This window comes from Tachyglossus aculeatus, chromosome 14, assembly GCF_015852505.1.
Source record: "Tachyglossus aculeatus isolate mTacAcu1 chromosome 14, mTacAcu1.pri, whole genome shotgun sequence".
NCBI classification, from domain to species: Eukaryota; Metazoa; Chordata; class Mammalia; order Monotremata; family Tachyglossidae; genus Tachyglossus; species Tachyglossus aculeatus.
In genome coordinates, this window is record NC_052079.1 from 26,049,365 (window position 1) to 26,064,630 (window position 15,266).

Here is a 15,266-nt window from a genome sequence, read left to right on the forward strand (position 1 = left end):
TGCATATAGTAAGCGCTTAATAAATGCCATTATTATTATTATTACTGTCCCAAGCACTTAGTACAGTGTGCTGCACCCCGTAAGCACTCAATAAATAGGAATGATCGTTAGTTTTGTGAAGCAGCGGGGCACAGTGGAAAGAGCGTGGACTTGGGAGTCAGAGGTCATGGGTTCGAACTCTGGCTCCGCCACTTGTTAGCAGTGTGACCTTGGGCAAGTCACTTCTATGTGCCTCAGTTCCTTCATCTGTAAAATGAGGATTAAGACTGTGAGCCCCCCGTGGGACAACCTGATCACCTTGTTTACTCCCTTTGTATATTAGAAACACACCTCGGAAAAAAAGTGAGACTAGGTGGAGCCAAATTTGGTAGTGGATTTTTATATATATATATATGTATATATGTTTGTACATATTTATTACTCTATTTTACTTGTACATATCTATTCTATTTTGTTAATATGTTTGGTTTTGTTCCCTGTCTCCCCCTTCTAGACTGTGAGCCCACTGTTGGGTAGGGACCGTCTCTATATGTTGCCAACTTGTACTTCCCAAGCGCTTAGTACAGTGCTCTGCACGCAGTAAGCGCTCAATAAATACGATTGATTGATTGATTGAGCACTTACTGTGTGGAGAGCACTGTACTAAGCGCTTGGGAAGTCCAAGTTGGCAACATCTAGAGACGGTCCCTACCCAACAGTGGGCTCACAGTCTAGAAGGGGGAGACAGAACAAAACAAAACATATTAGCACTCCCTTCTGCATCGCCATGACTTGCTCCCTTTGTTCTTCTCCCCTCCCAGCCCTACTGCACTTATTTACATTCTTCACACCCCCAGACTCTAAGCTTATTGTGGGCAGAGAATGTATTTGTTTATTGTTGTGTTGTACTTCCCAAGCACTTAGTACAGTGCTCTGCACCCAGTAAGTGCTCAATAAATTCGAATGAATGAATGACATGGACTGTGTCCATCATGCTTAGCTTGAATCTACCCCAGCGCCTAGTACGGTGCCTGGTATTTATTTATATTGATGCCTGTCTCCCCTCTAGACTGAGCTCGTTATGGGCAGGGAATGTGTGCTTGTTGTTGTATTACACTCTCCCAAGCTCTTAGTATAGCGCTTTGCACACAGTAAGTGCTCAATAAATACAACTGAATGAACATAGTAAGCATTTAAATACCATTTTAAAAAATGCTCAACTATAGTAGCTGACATTTTATATGGAGAAGCAGCATGGCCTAATGGATAGAGCATGGGCCTGAGAGTGAGAGGGCCCTGGGTTCTAATCCTGACTACACTACTTGTCTGCTGTGTAACCTTGGACAAGTCAAATCACTTCTCTGGGGCTCAGTTCCCTCCTATATAAAGTGGGGATTAAGACTGTGAGCCCCACATGGTAGAGGGACTGTGCCCAACCTGATTAGCTTGTAACCCCAGCACTTAGTGCTTGACACACATTATGCACATAACAAATACCATCATTATTATTAACTGCTAGTGAACAGCCTCTAATGGCCATTTCACAGCCTCTCCATCTCTCCCCGAACAACAGAGTTAAAAGGCTTTTCCAAATGACTGGAATTTCTTTCAAAGCTTTTCATTTTTCCTGCCAAAAGAATCATGGAAGTGGTATCAACAAGCTCCATGACCGGTGATACAAAAAGTGAGTGTGAATGAAAAACAAGGCAGGACCTATATGAAACTTTATTTAGAAGAAATGACAATACGCTACAGCAATACAATATAGCTTAGATACATGGGGTGTTCATTTTGAAGCACGAAGGTGACATTTTCATTTTCCGAGAGGTGGGGCTCTGTAGGGGCCATTAACGATACAGTACACAAATGCTGGCTATAGTTTCACAGTAGTTTAGTGACAAGAGATCATCTGTGTCTGGATGTGAAGAAAGCTGGCCAGGTTGATGCTAGCTGCTGTTTCATTCCTTTATTGTGCGTGGACAAGTGCCCCAGCTCCCTGGCCATAGCCGAATCCTTTCGGTCCAAAGTTCTTTGCATAGCAACCTGGAAGAGAGAAAGGGAGTCTGGCAAGCTGACAGCAAGGCTGTGAAGGTGAAAGCCCCACATCGAGCAAACAAACAAAAATCACACCACAGGTCAGGGAAAGCCAGCCCTCCGATCTTCTGACTGCTGATAAATACTAGCCAATAGGTCAGGCAGGAAGGGACAGGAAGCTGGTTGTATATTTAGGGATCCTTGGGTCTCCCTTCAGACCCACGAAACCTCCAAAACACCATTCCTGAGTCAGTGGGGGATCCAGGAGCCTCCCCGCAACCCAGCGACACAAGACATCATTCCCTTTTCCCACTCAGAGGGCCAGATTTGGGGGAAGAGGGCTGATAAAGCATGAGAAATAATGCCAGGAAGAAAAAAAAGGGGGGGGGATGCCGGTGGTGGGTGGGGAGAGAAGTGAGAGTGTGAGAGAGCACAAAAAACAGGGATAAAGGGGCAAAAGAGGTGGTTGATGATGAAAAGAAGGTGTTCTGAAGAAACAAAAGCCGAGCCTCTCCCCTCCACCAACTTGGGACGTTATTTTAATTATTATTAGTCTTACTTTGTGTCAGCACTGGGGTAGGTACAAGTTAATCAGGTTGGACAGGCCCTTTCCCATATGGAATTCTCAATCTAAATCTGAGGAAGAACAGGCAATGAATCCCCCTTTTGCAGGGAAGCAAACTAAGGCACAAAGCAGTTGAAACTTGCCCAAGGTCACATAGCAGGCAACTGGAAGAGCCAGGATTAGAACCCAACTCCTCAGCCTGTGATCCTTCCACTAGGCCAAGCTGTTCACTTTATCTCCTCTTCCCCCACCTGGTTTCCTCCTCCCCAACTCTCACTTGCAAGGGCCAATGTGCTCCAGAGCAGAGCATGTACCCAGTATTTTTTAAAACTTTATAGACTCCCACTTATGTGTCTTAGGAGCAAGAGCCCGGGCTTGGGAGTCAGAGGTCATGGGTTCTAATCCCAGCTCCTCCACTTGTCTGCTGTGTGACCTTGGGCAAGTCACTTAATTTCTCTGTGCCTCAGTTCCCTCATCTGTAAAATGGGGATCAAGACTGTGAGCCCCATGTGGGACAACCTGATTATGCTTAGACCAGTGCTTGGCACATAGTAAGCACTTAAAAAATACCATCATTATTATTATTACCAAACACAGCCGTGAAATAGTGCTAAGAGATATTCTCAAGATAACCTGTCATTCACATAAGTGAATAAAAATACATATTTTTTAAATATTTTGCTCAATACAGGAATCAGACAAGAGTGGTTCAGCTAATTCTGGGACTAACATTTAAAAACACAGAGGCCTGTTACAGACCAAATGAAGACACGCCTTTTCCATTTCCTTCCAATTTGGTCATGGAGAAATTACCCTTTGTTCTGGCATTAAAGCTGGGAATTGGATAAATTAGTGATAAAACACAAGTAGACAAAGGCAGGGGGACGGTTTTTACCTTTACAGTAGATTTCCCCTTCTTTTTCGGTCAGAGTAGTAGACTCCAGGCTCTTGCCGCATTTGGCACATCGGAAGCAATTTTTATGCCAAGGCTACAGAAAAGAAATATCCACTTGTCCCATATCCAAGCACATCTACCCCCATCCCCCCAAATCACTGGTATTTATTGAGAACTTACTATTTGCAAAGCACTTAAATACTGTACTTCCTCCTGCCCCTCCTCCCACTGCATTTAAATACATTGCTTTAAATTCTATTCTTTCCTCATATCAACCAATAGTATTTATTGAGCATTTACTATGTGCAGAGCACTGTACGGAGCACTTGGGAGAGCACAATACAACAGAATTAGCAGACACGTTCACTGCTCACAGTGAGCTTACGGTCTAGAGGACTCATACCTGTAACTGACTTTAGCGTCTGTCTTCCCCCCTAGATTGTAAGCTCTTTGAGAGTGGGAAATTGTGTCTACTAACTCTTCCAAGTGTTTAGTGCAGTGTTCTGTGCAGAGTGGACGGAACACAACTGCCATGGAGATTGTGTCCTGTGAACATAAGTCTTTCTATAGAGGTATGCATGGAAGCTAGACCCTAGGTCACCCATTTTGGGTGGAAAGGCCAATGTTTCTTGGGAGCCAATTTCTCTGATTGACCCCAAACTCTTATGGTGAAAAAATAAAGGTGGTAGCCATGGAGGAAATTCCATGGAATGCCTACAAGTCTTTTGCAAGTCACCAAGGGAAAAGTTCTGACTAGAGCACTTTCTGGTCATAAATCATTCTCAAGAGACAGAATATTTACTTGTGCCAAGAACTAAGTGCAAGATCATCAAATCTGGCAAAGTCCCTGTACCACAGTGAGCTCAAATCTAGAATTTTCTCACCATGTCTCAGACATTATTTCTCCAGGTATCTTGGACACGTCTGTGACAAGCACTGTATTAAATGCTGGGGTAGATATAAGGTGATTGTGTTGGACACATCTTTGGCATTTTTATTGATGGTATTTGTTAAGCGCTTACTATGTGCCAAACACTGTTCTAAGTGCTGGATTCCCTGGTACTGCACTAGAAAGCTAAGTTCCCAACACTGCATACTTTTCTCCCACCACTACCCACATTTTTGGTTCTATTCCTGCCCCATCCCACTTAATTTGAAGAAAACGTCTAGATTGTGAAGCCCTTAAAATTAAACATTTTCAAGCGTGTAAAAATATTTGTCATTTACACATATTCAAATTAGGAAACAAGAATTAAATTTTACAAATTGCCATACCTTTCCAGCTCCTATTACTTTCTCAGCAGCATACACAGAATCCCCGCACCGAGAACATTTTTCAGCCCCTCCAAATTTCTGGGCAAACTTGGAAGCATTTGGACTCGTGGTAGGTCTGTGAGGTTGTACACTAAGGAAGATTTTCCAAGGAAGTAAACTCATCAGGCTAGGACAGAATAAAAATACTGATACTAATAATAATGGGTATTCTATTAATGGCATTTGTTAAGTGCTTACTATGTGCCAGCACGTTTTAAGTGCTAGGGTAGATATAAGAAAATCGGGTCCCACATGAGGCTTGCTGAATAACTAGGAGGGAGAACAGGTATTGAATCCCCATTTTGCAGATGAGGGAACTGAGGCACAGAAGTTAAGTGTGCCATGGTCACCCAGCAGGCAAATGGTAGAGCCAGAATTAGAACCCAGGTCCTCCGACGCCCAGGCTCTTTCCACTAGGCCACACTGCTTCCAAGGTATCCAACCCCAATGTTCAATACAAGAAGCAGCATGGCTCAGTGGCAAGAGCGTGGGCTGGGGAGTCAGAGGTCATGGGTTCTAATCCCGGCTCCACCACTTGTCTGCTGGGTGACTTTGACAAGTCACTTCACTTCTCTGGACCTCAGTTACCTCATCTGTAAAATGGGGATTAAGACTGTGAGCTCCACGTGGGTCAACCTGATCACCTTGTATTTCCCCCAGTGCTTAGAACAGTGCTTGGCAAATAGCAAGCACTTAACAAATACCAAAATTATTATTATTATTACTATTCAGAAGGCAGAATGGTATCCTCGTTGGAGACATAATGAAAATAGCTCATAACTCTACCCCAACGTGTAGTACAGTCAAGTTTTTGTGAGCACAGAGTAAATGCTAAACAAATACCAATAAAATAAAAAAGGGACTCAGATGAGAACTACCATTCACTGAAGTCACTAATCCAAAAATCAAATGGCCTGTGTCTCCATCCTCCTAACCCAGAGACTCTAGATCGGTCTAGAGTCAATCACCTACTTATCAGTAGAGGCAGTCTCCTTCCTCAAGAACCAGGGTTTTAATTTACCTGGAAGATAGAGAAACTCTGTCGGGGTCTCTTCTGATCTGAGCCACAGTCAAGTTGCGATTTAGCAGTAAAGTTACAGTCAAGCTAGGCAAGGAGATCATATTTGTGGCTTTGGGGTTGGAATGCAATAAAATAACCTGGCAGGTCCCTACTCCCATTTACTATGAACGACAAATTTATGCTCCTACTAGAAGGCATGATGTGTTTCAAAAGTTTACTTTGTACCCTGTGAACAAGTAGACATTTAGGAGTAATGGTGTGAGTGGATATGATTAGGAGTTCATGGTAATTCAAACAGTTTAACTACTAGGGCTACTTGAAAATGAAACCACTGCCTATTTACAAGCTAAAACAGGTAAATACCTAAGCAGTTTAGGATTAAGAAAATACTTTCAGGGAGAAACATAAAAAATTAAAAGGGAGGATACTATTCCTGGAACAATAAGCATAGGACTACAGCATTTCTAGTATATGGAAATAGTTTCCATTATTTTCCTAGTAAAAGTATCTTTAAATCATTTAATCTAAATTAATTGTTGCCAGTTTGGGGGAGGTTATTAAAATGAAGACATTGCCTTATTATGACATGGTGTTTGCACGACTCTTTCAGGACACTAATCAGGGTAGATATGATGTCAATTTTCTATTTATACTGGAAATGCACTGAGATTATGTTGTGGTTGAAGAGCTACAACAGTCAAATCATTGTTTTCTGGGGGTTTGGTTGGGGTTTTTTTGAGGACTCACTAGGCCCTTTGGAGAGTTTGGCGTGACTATTATAAACCGGAGAAGGCCACAGGCAAACAGAATGAAATTCCCTAGTCAAATCCTTTCAGAGGAAAAGTAGGTTGGCCAGGTGGAGTGGCTGGTATTTACATGGAAATGAAGAGGAAATGCATCTTGGAGCCAAGGGTGGCCAGGAGCTAAACAGAATCAGAAATTTGTCTCTGGGCAAATTAAGTAAGTGTGCCATCTGACCGCATCATTAGAAATGACTGCTGAGCCAGCCCTATTCTCACACCTCTTCAGTGTAAGACTGAGATGGAAGAACTTGAAGAGGATACAAAGGAGTGCAACAGTAAATGACGAGAGGGTTAAAAAGCAACAAATGGAGAAGCGAGGTCATGGGAACTTAGATTTCCTTTTTTCCCCCAAAAAAGAAAAGTATAACTAGATTTCTCTGGGAAATTCAGGGGAGAAGAAAAACCATTCATTTGAATGGTACTCATGGATTAAAAATGAGGCCTGCATGGAGGATAGAGCAAGGGCCTGGGAGTTGGAGGGACCTGGGTTCTAACCCCAGCTCTGCCACTTGTCTGCTGGGTGACCTTGGGCAAGTCAGTACACTTCTCTGTACCTCAGTTCCCTCATCTGTAAAATGGGGATTAAGACTGTGAGCCCTATCTGTGACAGGGACTGTATACAACCTGATTGGCTTTTACCTACCCCAGTGCTTAGAACAATGCTTGACACATAGTAAGCACTTAACAAATACCATCATTATTATCATTATTATTATTATCATCCACCACCACCCATGAATAAGCCCAGCCCCGGCTCACACTTACTTTTCAGGCTTGATGCCCAGCCGTTCCCCCCGGTCCATATTAAGGGTGCCGGCTCCTTGTCCGTAGCCATAACCCTTGGGTCCGTATTTTTTTCCATAGCAGGACTTACAGTATACCTCTTCATCATGAATTGCTACTGTGGTACTGTCTAAGTTTTTCCGGCACACCACTGAATGAGGGGAAAAACAGAAGGGTTTAAAAACTGTTATGAAGGGACCATTTTTCCCCCAAACAGAGACAACCCACACAATTAACTGCAAATGTCAAGTGTCACAAGTGCTGGTTGGACTAATTGTATCCTCAAAATGATGGAACAAGAAAAAAATTCCTCTTCAGGATTTTTTTTTCCATTCCAGTTCTTGCAGAGGAACTTGCTGTTACAGTTATGGAAACTTCGAATACCCAGAAGAGGCAGGCTTAGAAGTCAAATGACTTGTCAGGTACACTTCCCCTACAGCTGGAAAGCAGCTGAACTAGAAGTGTGGCATGATGTCCGTCCAAAAAAATCAAGAAATCCTTCCCAGAGGTGACTGGCGACAGAGCAGTCATCTAGATGACGGCTTAGCCGTAGGGTTGTTGGCTCTGACAGACATGTTGAGCCCCATAAAATAGTAATTGTGCTCTTTCCAAAGCACACCCTATGTGCAAGCACTGGGGTAGAAAAAAGATAATCAGGTTGCACACAGTCCCTGTCTCACCCAAGGCTCACAATTTAAGTATGAGGAAGTCTTGTCTTATGCCGTCGAGTCATCTCCGACCCATATGAATTCCCATTTGACAGATGAGGAAATTGAGGCTCAGAGAAGTACCTCAGACTGCAAGCCCCATGTGGGACAGGGATTGTGTCCAGATCTGTTTTTATTATGTCTACCCCAGCGCTTAGACAGTGCTGGACACAGAGTAAGCACTTAATCCGCATCACAAATATAGTCATCATCATTCAATTAAGTGGCTTGCCCAAAATCATACAGCAGGCAAGTGGTAGAGCTGGGATTAGAACCCAGGTCCTCTGACTCCCAGGACAGTGCTTTCTACTAGGCCACGCTGATTCGCAGTCCCCCTTATTTCCCCACATCCAGGACAGTTTCATCCTTCTCCGGGATGGCCAGACGGATTGGCTCAGGTGGGTTGCAGAAGGGCTGTTCCAGCTGACAGACATCCCTGGCGGTTTCTGGTAAGATTATTCCGGGAAGAACAGTGGGCTCTTGGGATTTCCCCAGAACTTGACATCTAGCACCATTCCATGATCCTCCTAAGCCCCTCGAGATTGTGCGAGGATTCCAAATCCAGAGCTATGCAGCTGAAACTCCTCCGAGCCACCCAAGGTGGTGGCCTGCCTCTGGCTTGGGAAAGCCCCTTGGGTGCCAGCATCTACCTGCACAGCGACAAGATTTTCCACCCTCCCATGACACCCAGGGTGGGGTTGGTCTACATCATCATCATCAATCGTATTGAGTGCTTACTATGTGCAGAGCACTGTACTAAGCGCTTGGGAAGAACAAATTGGCAACATATAGAGACAGTCCCTACCCAACAGTGGGCTCACAGTCTAAAAGGGGGAGACAGAGAACAAAACCAAACATACTAACAAAATAAAATAAATAGAATAGATATGTACAAATAAAATAAATAGAATAATAAATATGTACAAACATATATACATATATACAGGTGCTGTGGGGAAGGGAAGGAGGTAAGATGGGGGGGATGGAGAGGGGAATGAGGGGGAGAGGAAGGAAGGGGCTCAGTCTGGGAAGGCCTCCTGGAGGAGGTGAGCTCTCAGCAGGGCCTTGAAGGGAGGAAGAGAGCTAGCTTGGCGGAGGGGCAGAGGAGGTGAGCTCTCAGCAGGGCCTTGAAGGGAGGAAGAGAGCTAGCTTGGTGGATGGGCAGAGGGAGGGCATTCTACACAGAGGGTGTGGGTTGAGGAAGGGGCAAATCCAGGGAAAAGGAGGCCAGAAGCGAGGTAAGCACCACTGCAGAGCATTCCCACTTAAAAGCAGAAAAACAGGCATCGCGGAAGGACTCGCCTAAAATTCCACACCAGTCTGGGGGTCGAATTGCAAATAAAAACCCAGCATTCCAATCCCGAGCCCAGGAGTCTTTTGCGTTGGTTCACGCCACCCCGCAGCCGCTAGCTAATAAATGGTGACTATAATCTGAGTCACGATTCTGAGCGCCCCGTTTGCATTTGAAACCACAATCTTGAGCGGTTAGGATGATTTTGTCTAGAAACTGTCAATTGGTTTAACATCTGAATACCGTTTCCCATACTGTTCTGTGGGAGGGCAGATTCTTCTTTAACCACTTTCCTAGTCTGAGCCTTTTCCAGATCTTAGTCTTACGTGAAAGTTGAGAAGTCATCACATTTGGACCCGGCACTGTTTCCTTTATGCAACTTTGGTCAAGTCTGAAAAAGAACGGAGCTCCCTGGTGCCAGAGTGGGAAAACTGGAATTTCCTCTACCCAAAAGAAAGTCTAGTTCCTCTTTACTAAAGATTTTTCCCAACGCAGAAAAATATTAAGACTCTCTGCAGAAATTTAATTGAACCAAATTTGAAGTTTGTAAACAAAGCAACTTGGAAATGTGTCTCTTGGTGGAAGAATTACTGTCATTTTATTTATCAGTTAAAGCCCAAGACAAATCAAGTCACCATCATCAATGATATTTATTGAGTTTTTACCGAGTAAAAGCACGGTGCTGTACAGTGTTGTGCACACAGTGCTTAATGAGTATGAATGAATATGCCTGAGCTACCCAGCAAGGACTGTTACTTAGGTTTCTGTGAGAAAGAGAGGCAGAGGGAGAACTGTTTACTGATTGGAGAAAGGGATAAACTAGGATAAACTCCCAGATTAACCAGCAAGTTGCATCCATTTGCTACTCAAGGCCTCAGGGGAGCTGCAAACACCACCCTCCCCGCCCCACTCCTCCCTGGCAACCACTGGGCCCCTTGGAAAGATCACTCATCCAAGTAACCCAGGCCGGCTTCTCAGATGACCAATGTTTCTAGAGCTCTTCAGGCAGAAAGGCGCTAGAAAACAAGGCTTTTTCTGTGTATTTGAGGACACACAGACACTAATTAGAGCAAACCCACCAGGACTACTAAAGGAAGACCATAAAGAAGTATAAACTTAGCCTGAATCGGGGAGCTATATTGCAATACTCACTCTTGGCTTCAAGTCTCTCCATCCCCTCGTCCCCTCCTACCTCACCTCCCTTCTCTCCTACAGCCCAGCCTGCACCCTCTGCTCCTCTGCTGCTAATCTCCTCACTGTACCTCGTTCTCGCCTGTCTGCCGTCGACCTCCGGCCCATGTCCTTCCCCTGGCCTGGAATGCCCTCCCTCCGCACATCCGCCAAGCTGGCTCCCTTTCTCCCCCCTTCAAAGCCCTACTGAGAGCTCACCTCCTCCAGGAGGCCTTCCCAGACTGAGCCCCCTTTTTCCTCTCCTCCTCCCCATCCCCCCGCCCTACCTCCTTCCCCTCCCCTCAGCACTTGTGCATATACTTGTACAGATTTATTACTCTATTTTACTTGTACATAATTACTATTCTATTTATTTTATTAATGATGTGCATATAACTTTAATTCTATTTGTTCTGACGATTTTGACACCTGTCTACATGTTTTATTTTGTTGTCTGTCTCCCCCTTCTAGATGGTGAGCCTGTTGTTGGGTAGGGACCATCTCTATATGTTGCTGACTTGTACTTCCCAAGTGCCTAGTACAGTGCTCTGCATACAGTAAGCGCTCAATAAATACAATTGAATGAATGAAAAGAATACTTTTATTAATGATGTGTATAGCTATAATCCTATTTATTCTGATAGTATTGACACCTGTCTACTTGTTTTGTTGTCTCTCTCCCCCTTCTAGACTGTGAGCCCGTTGTTGGGTAGGGACTGTCTGTTGCCAAATTGTACAGTGCTCTGCACACAGTAAGTGCTCAATAAATACGATTGAATGAATGAATGAATACTTACTGCACAGAAAGCAACACTTGTGAAAGCTTCTTCCATCACACTGCACCTCTTCAGCATGGTACACGGTCCTTCCACAGGCCCCACATGGGTTTCCTCCACCCCAGTTAGGCATGCTGACTAGAGAAAGGAAAAATGGCATTAATTTTGTTTTCGAGAACTTGGGTGTGAGGTGATCCAAACAAAAGACCCAAGTGGTCTTTGGGCCTAATATTTCATTTTATGCTATGGACTGTTTTGTGGTTCTTAAACCGGGGCATGAGTCCTGAGAAGGGGAAATGGTGGGTGAGAAGACGACTCCATTCTGGGAAGCAGGGTGTAGGGGATGATATTGCAGAAGATGCACTTGCCATCTATTGGAAGTGGTAACAAAATGGCACAGATCTTGCCTAGGCATTTCAGCACCAGAAGGAAGCATGGTGCTAATTATTTTCCTCTGTGGAGAAAGTATATACTTAATACTGGGTGAAGCGGGAGAAAAGACAGGAAATGGAGATCGGATTAACGGACTTTTAGTTACAAGGTACAGTCTAACGGATTGAAATATTAATCTTTTTTTAAAAAAAAAGCAACACTCTTTTTCAGCGTTTGTCCTGCCAGATATCCACGTGATCCGTATGTTGTGCAGGATTGTTTCCATAACACAAGACCTGAATTCTGTAGAACAGCTAGGCCCTACAGGCATAAAAAACAACAACCCACCATTACTCGGGAATTCTTCAGAGCCAAAAATTAAAAAAAAAAAAAGCTTGGGAAAAGGTGGACCTGGTTACTTAGCCTTTAAATACTTGCTAATGGGATACTAGAGTGTTACAGAACACACTTTTTGGGGGGGAGTGAGGAATTGATTAATGTTTAGTCCATTTTGTGATGCCAAATTCTTTTAAATGTATACCGTTATGTATTTCATGGGTTAGATGAAAACATGGCATTGTTTTAGTAAAACATGTTTTAAATTTTCCCACTGGGAATTTTAAAAAAGGACATTTGGACCAATCACTAGCTCAGCTACATGTGTACCAGCAATAAACACCCTTACAGGGAGACAATTTAAAATACTTTATGCTTCCCAAGTCCTGAGACTTTGATGAAAGTCAAACTAATTTGTCCCTTTGACAAGCCCTGACACTTGACACTCCTTGTGAGCAGGGATCATATCGAACTCTTCCAAGTGCTCCGCACACAGTAAGTGTTCAATAAATACCACTGACTGATTTATTTTGGGCACCACTAATTTAGCAGATGTGAACGTTTGGGGGATTTCTGAACAAAAATTAGAGATTAATTCCCTAATCACCCTTCTGTTTGTGAAGAGTCAGTGATTTTAACTCTCTCTTCCCAATTAAAACATGATAAAATAGTTATTTCCAAATGCATAATTCTGGAAAGTTAATTTTGTAAAGAAGTTATTAAAAAAACCCAAAACCTTAAAACATTCACTAGCCCAACTTCTACCCAGAGAAGCCCAAAGTGGTAAAAAAAAGTCAGTCATGCTCCTATATACTGTAAGCTTGTGGTGGGCAGGGAAAATGTCTACAAACTCCATTGCACTCTCCCAATCACTTAGTAAGTGCTCTGCACACAATAAGCACCCAGTAGATACCATTGATGAATTAACTGATCATCTCCAGCATCAAGGGGATTTGAGCACATGTGTGCAGAGAACGGTACAGGGTACTTGGGGGGGTCAAACAGTAGAAGAAGACAGGGAAACAGCATGGCCTAGTGGGAAAAGCATGGGTCAGGGGAGTCAGAAGGACCTGGGTTCTAATTCTGCTCCACCACTTGTCTGCTGTGCGATCTTGGGTGAGTCACTTCGCTTCCCGGTGCCTCAGTTACCTCATCTGCAAAATGGGGATTGAGACTGAGCATGATGTGGGGACATGGACTGTATCTAACCTGATTAGCTTGTATCTACCCCAGTACTTAGTACAGTGCCTGGCACAAAAAGTGCGCTTAATAAATACCATAAATAAAGACAAATTGCCCCACATGTAAGAGGTAAGAGAATATAACCAATTGATGAAAATCACAGGCAATAAATAACAAATAGATGCCCTGCACACTGGAAGTGAACAATAAATATGATGGATAGACTAACTGATTGATTGATCCCAAAGACCCAGGGGGCTGCTGGGATGAGTCAGGAGGATGAGTCTTGGAGGAATGAGCTTTTGGGTGACTCTGTAGGAGGGGAGGGATGGGATTGGGTGGGCAGAGAGAGTTCCTGCTGAGAATTCCATGCCAGCTGACACTGGGATTGATCCCAGCCCAGAACGACACCAACCAAATCTGTCTTTAAGTGTTTCAGGTCACCTGCCACCCCAAATACCAGATTTCAGAACCAAGTGCAGAGGCCAGAGGACGAATCCCTTCTCTGGAGCTCGGCTGATCGGGCCCCTCCCATGACAGAGGAAACGGGTGGTGCTCTGCACACAGTAAGCGTTCAATAAATACAATTGAATGAGAAGGGACGGGGGAAGAGTAGGGAGAAGGAGAAAGTGGGGTGGGGGGAGGGCGCTGCAGGAAATGGGGGCTGTTAAGTCTTCTCAATCTTGGGGAGTGGGTGGAATTTTGGGCTCAGCTGCACCCTGAGCTGAGGGAGATGAAATGCTTTAGTCCAGTCCGCTGCACATAATAAGCACTCAATAAATAAATGGAAGGCGTGATCCCAGTCCCTAAGTCTAGTGGCGGAGTCAGGAGGAAATTATATAGTAAAAGGATATGTGCGTAAGTGCTGGGGTGGGTGGTGAGTACAGAGAAGCTGCGTGGCCTAGTGGAAAAGGCGAGGGCCTGGGGGTCAGAGGATCTGTGTTAATTCTGGCTCTGCCACGAGTCTGCTGTGTGACCTTGGACAAGTCACTTCTCATCTGTAAAGTGAGGATTAAATCCTACTCCCTCCTACTTCAACTCTGAGAGCCCTATAAGGGACAGAGACTGTGTCCAACCTGATTAACTTGTATCTACCCCTGTGTTTAGAATAGTTCTTGGCCCACAGTAAGCACTTAACAAGTACCTTAATCATTAATTATTATTATTATTACTGAAGTGCTAGATGACCCAGAAGTGCAGAAATGGAGGCTGGGCAAGGTGAGGAGATTTACAAATTAATGCGGTAGGCCTTCTGGAGGAGATGTGATCTCACAAGGGCTTTGATGACAATGATATTTAAGTGCTTACTATGTGCCAAGCACTTCTTTAAGCGCTGGGGGTGCTAGGGTAGATACAAGGTAATCAGGTTGTGCCACATGGGGCTCACGGTCTTCATCCTCATTTTACAGATGAGGCAACTGAGGCACAGAGAAGTTTAGTGGCTTGCCCAAGGTCACACAGCAGACAAGTGGTGGATCTGGGATTAGAACTCACATCCTCTGACTCCCCAAGCCCGTGCCCTTTCCACTAAGCCACAAAGATGGGGAGAGCAGGGGTCTGGCGAATGTGAAGTGGGAGAGAATTCCAGCAGGGAGGGAAGGTATGAGCAAGAGGGCAACAGGGAGAGATGAGAGCAAGACACAATGAGTAGGTTATTTTGAGAAAGAATGATGAGCGCGAGCTGGGGTATAGTGGGAGAGGAGAGTGCATAAGTAGGAGGGGGAGGGCTGCTGGAATGCCTCCAAGCCGGCAGTCAGGGCACTGCTAAACCTAACCCCTTGACCTATGTTTCTGACCCCATCCATTCTCACCTCCTAAAAATACTTCTACTCCCTTAGCACTCTCTTCCACTTCTCACTCCAGAATGGCTCTCCCCCGCCATTTCCCACCGCCGGAGACCTCTTGGGACAAACCCAGCGGGCTGCAGACTGGACTCAGCCAGCCTCGCACACTTTCTCTTGCAGCCCACACAGCGGAGCTTGGAGGAGGAAGAAGGGAAACCCCAGACCCCAGTCCTGACGTCCCGGCTCTGCCACTT

The 15,266-nt window shown here is 44.6% G+C and overlaps 1 protein-coding gene across 1 annotated transcript in view; it reads right to left on the bottom strand.

Annotated features, from left to right (window-relative positions):
* Positions 1-1,688: 1,688 nt before the first annotated feature.
* Positions 1,689-15,266, bottom strand: part of CSRP2 (cysteine and glycine rich protein 2) — a 30,013-nt gene continuing 16,435 nt past the window's right edge. Inside the window, exons 2-6 of the mRNA XM_038756546.1 lie at positions 11,360-11,476; positions 7,377-7,545; positions 4,749-4,878; positions 3,474-3,567; positions 1,689-2,022 (exon numbers count right to left, since the gene is read on the bottom strand). Of these exons, the coding sequence (XP_038612474.1) occupies positions 1,946-2,022; positions 3,474-3,567; positions 4,749-4,878; positions 7,377-7,545; positions 11,360-11,471 (582 nt within the window). The 5' untranslated portion in view covers positions 11,472-11,476 and the 3' untranslated portion in view covers positions 1,689-1,945. The remainder of the gene's footprint in view (positions 2,023-3,473; positions 3,568-4,748; positions 4,879-7,376; positions 7,546-11,359; positions 11,477-15,266) is intronic.